Raw genomic sequence first — 3,805 nt, 5'->3', positions numbered from 1 at the left:
CTGAATTATGATGTTTAAGTTGTATTGTTGTAAAAGTTGAGCTGTGCCGTATGCTGTATGCTGTAATTGTTGTTATGCTGTGCTGTGTTGAATGCTGATATAAACTGTTGTAGGCCGTAAGACTGAGCTGTTGTAGGCCGTAAGACTGAGCTGTTGTAGGAGATCTCCGAGCTGATATGTGTGACGATGCATTGTTTGTTTAATGTTTTTTATGCTGAATGACGTGAGCTGTATATGTGATGTATTGTATGCTGATCATGTTGAACTTAATGATGTGCTGATAAGCTGTAGTTGTTTACAATTTCTGTACTTATATATATATATATATATGCTGATTCTTTTCACTAGCTTACCCTTATTGTTTCCATGTGGTTTGGACTGCAATGATCATATTGTGTATGAGAGCATAGCAGGGATAAGTTGATGTGTTGAGGCAGGTCTGCAATTGGCAGATGGAGTTGATACTTTTGATGTTTTGTTGTTTTTGACTACCTAGTGTAGTTAGTTGATGGTTGTTGTATATTGATTTTAAGCCCTAGGATAAACATATGTGTAGATATTCTATTTTATATATGTATGCTCTAGTCTACATGGTGTTGTGTGTTGTGGAGCGACTAGGCGAGTCGTTACACTTTTATGGTATCAGAGCAGTTCGAGTCTAGTGGACACTTCGTGGGGGTGGTTCCTTTAGGCTTTTGTTGATCGAGTCTAGTGGACACTTCAAGGGTGATGCAGACCAGAGGTAGCTGACCACTAGGTCTGTGAGATGGAGAAGATCTTTACTGTGTTGGGATGTTCTTAGGAGAAGAGGCTGGCATATGCTTTTTACATGCTGGTTGGGGAGGTTGAACATTGGTGGAGAGGCACCCACCATATGTTGGTTGCTCGGGGTGTTGCTGTTGACTGGGAGTGCTTCAAGAGGGTATTTCTTGAGAAGTACTTCCCAAAGAGCGTGAGGCACGCCAAGGAGGCTGAGTTCATGCGGTTGCATCAAGGAGGGATGTCGGTATCTGATTATGCGATGAGATTCGAGCACCTGGCTCGTTTTTATTCGCAAGCTATTTCTGAAGCTTGGAAGTGCCGAAAGTTTGCTGAGGGGTTGAAACAAGAGTTGAAGAGGGTGGTGGTGCCCATGGCCATCACTGAGTTTCATGCCTTAGTTGAGAAGGAAAAAGTTGTGGAGCGGTTGGAAGGTGGAAACCGTGTGATGAAGACTGCTGAGAGACCATCTGGGTCCAAGAAAGGTGGAGGTTAGAGGAAACCATATGATAGGCCCCAACCACAGCAAGGGGGTCTTGTCATAAGGTAACATGCTGATGCTTCTAAAGGTGGAAAACAGGTGGAGGTGCCACTCTCAGGTGTTACAGGTGTGTTGGACCCCATTTTGTTCGGGATTGTCCTTACACGGAGAGCCGATGTTTCAGGTGCCATCAGATGGGTCATGAGTCAACCAACTGTCCCGCCAGAAATAGACCAGATAGGGGTGCTCCGAGAGGTGATAGACCTGTTGCTGCTGGGAGGGTGTTCGCCTTGACTAGGACTGAAGCTTCCACTTCATCAGACCTTGTGAAGGGGAAGGGTAAAGCTGCTGGTAAGGATGTGATGATTCTTTTTGATTCTGGAGCTTCCCTCTCTTTTATTTCATATGCATGTGCTGCAATGTTGGGTGGCCGGTATGTGCTTTGGGGTTGAGACTGCTAGTGTCGACGCCCGCTTCTGCTTCTGTGGTTGCTTTTGAGCTGTGTGTTGGTTGTCCGATAGTTGTGAATGAGAAGAAGTAAAGTTAAACCTGATTTGTTTGCCTTTGGTAGATATTGACATAATCTTAGGGATGGATTGGTTGTCTGCCAATCGCCTCTTTATAGATTGTGCCAATAGGAGGTTGATCTTTTCTCAGGAGGAGCATGAGCTATTGATTTCAGCTAGCCAAGCTGAAACTTTGATGAGAGATGGATCAGAGTACTGTATTCTGCTTGCTGCTATGAGTGTGGAGACCGAGAGGGTCATTGCTGAGATTGAGGTGGTGATAGATTTTGCTGAGGTTTTTCTGGATGAGGTGCCTGGGTTGCCTCCTACTAGGGAGATGAAGTTTAACATTGATTTGGTTCCTGGTGCAAGGCCAGTGTCGGTTGCTCCCTATAGGATGGCCCTAGCTGAGTTGGTTGAGCTGAAAAGTCAGTTGGAAGATTGCTGGAAAAGCAGTTGGTGAGGCCGAGTGTATCTCCGTGGGGTGCTCCCGTGTTGTTGGTGAAGAAGAAGGATGGAGGTAGTCGACTGTGTGTTGATTACCGATAATTGAACAAATTGACTATTAAGAACAAATATCCACTTCCCCGGATAGATGACTTAATGAATCAATTCAAGAGAGCATCGATATTTTCTAAGATTGACTTGAGGTCAGGATATCACCAGATCAGGGTGAAGGAGGGTGACATACCTAAGACCGCTTTCAGGACTAAGTATGGTCACTATGAGTATGTTGTGATGCCGTCTAGTGTGACCAACGCCCCGGCAATGTTCATGGATTACATGAACTGGATCTTCCAGCCCTTCTTGGATAAATTTGTGGTGGTGTTTATTGATGACATCCTGATTTATTCAAGGACCCCGGAGGAGCATGGAGAGCACTTGAGGTTGGTGTTGAAGATTTTGAAGGTGAAGCAGTTGTACGCCAAGCTGTGAAAGTGTGAGTTCTGGTTGGAAGAGGTGAAGTTCTTGGACCATGTTATTTCAGCTGAGGGGATTGCTGTTGATCCGGCTAAGGTGGAGTCGGTGTTGCAGTGGGAGCGTCCAAGAACTGTCACTGATATTCAGAGTTTTGTGGGTCTAGCGGGTTACTATAGGAGGTTCATTAAGGGGTTCTCCAAGATAGTAGGGCCTCTAATCCAGTTGACAAGAAAGGATCAACCTTTCATTTGGACAGATGCTTGTGAGCGAAGTTTTGATGAGCTGAAGAGGAGGTTGAATACTTCTCCTGTGTTGGTGTTGCCTGATTCCGGTGAGCCTTTTGATGTGTACTGTGATGCTTCTCACTAGGGATTGGGGTGTGTGCTGATGCAAAAAAGGAAAGTAGTGGCATATGCTTCAAGGCAACTGAAGAACCATGAGAGAAATTATCTTACTCATGACTTGGAGTTGGCGGCAGTTGTTTTTGCCTTGAAGATATGAAGGCATTATTTATATGGTGCTCGGTTCAGCGTCTTCAGTGATCATAAGAGTCTGAAGTACTTGTTTGATCAGAAGGAGCTGAACATGAGGTAGAGACGGTGGATGGAATTTTTGAAGGACTATGACTTTCAGCTAATGTATCACCCTGGGAAGGCCAATATTGTGGCGGCGGATGCGCTGAGTAGGAAATCTATCCACATGTCAAGTATGATGGTAAAGAGCTGGAGCTGGTGGAGGAATTCATGGATTTGAATCTCCGTGTGGAGCTAGCTCAAGATCACATTAGTTGTGGGATGACTACCATAATTAGTGAGTTCTTGAGGAAGGTTGGATTGAAGCAGTTGCAGGATGTTGAGTTGGTGAAAATTCTTGGTTTGCTGGTACCGAGAAGGCAATGGGTTTTGAGCTGGGCGGAGATGAGATCTTGAGGTTTAAGGGCAGAATTTGCCTACCTCATGATTATGAGCTGAAGAAAGCGGTTATGGAGGAAGGCCACAAGAGTAGACTTCGCATACATCCTGGTATGACTAAGATGTACCAAGACCTCAAGAAAACTTTCTGATGGTATGGTATGAAGAAGGACATTGCTGAATACATGGCGGCCTGTCTGACTTGTTAGAAGGCGAAGGTGGAACAC

At 45.0% G+C, this 3,805-nt stretch overlaps 1 protein-coding gene across 1 annotated transcript; it reads left to right on the top strand.

Moving 5' to 3' along the window:
* Nucleotides 1–829: 829 nt before the first annotated feature.
* On the top strand, nt 830–3,036 carry LOC145956377 (uncharacterized). Its single transcript, XM_083071966.1, has 4 exons — nt 830–1,250; nt 1,340–1,566; nt 1,898–2,161; nt 2,782–3,036. The coding sequence occupies exons 1-4, from the start codon at nt 830–832 to the stop codon at nt 3,034–3,036; spliced, it is 1,167 nt and encodes a 388-aa protein (XP_082928092.1).
* Nucleotides 3,037–3,805: the final 769 nt, after the last annotated feature.

Source organism: Cajanus cajan, chromosome 3 (genome assembly GCF_000230855.2).
Source record: "Cajanus cajan strain Asha chromosome 3, NIPB_CcT2T_4, whole genome shotgun sequence".
Taxonomy (NCBI): domain Eukaryota; kingdom Viridiplantae; phylum Streptophyta; class Magnoliopsida; order Fabales; family Fabaceae; genus Cajanus; species Cajanus cajan.
Note: the sequence above shows the minus strand (reverse complement) of the source record. Positions and strands in the feature narration are given on the sequence as shown.

What these genes read in the sequence shown, in the direction of transcription:
- LOC145956377 (XM_083071966.1), top strand. Translation starts at nt 830, where the DNA reads ATGCTGGTTGGGGAGGTTGAACATTGGTGGAGAGGCACCCACCATATG. An exon ending in CTTCCACTTCATCAGACCTT is followed by an intron (nt 1,567 to 1,897) that starts GTGAAGGGGAAG and finishes ATCTTTTCTCAG; the next exon opens with GAGGAGCATGAGCTATTGAT. An exon ending in GGATGGCCCTAGCTGAGTTG is followed by an intron (nt 2,162 to 2,781) that starts GTTGAGCTGAAA and finishes TCGGTGTTGCAG; the next exon opens with TGGGAGCGTCCAAGAACTGT.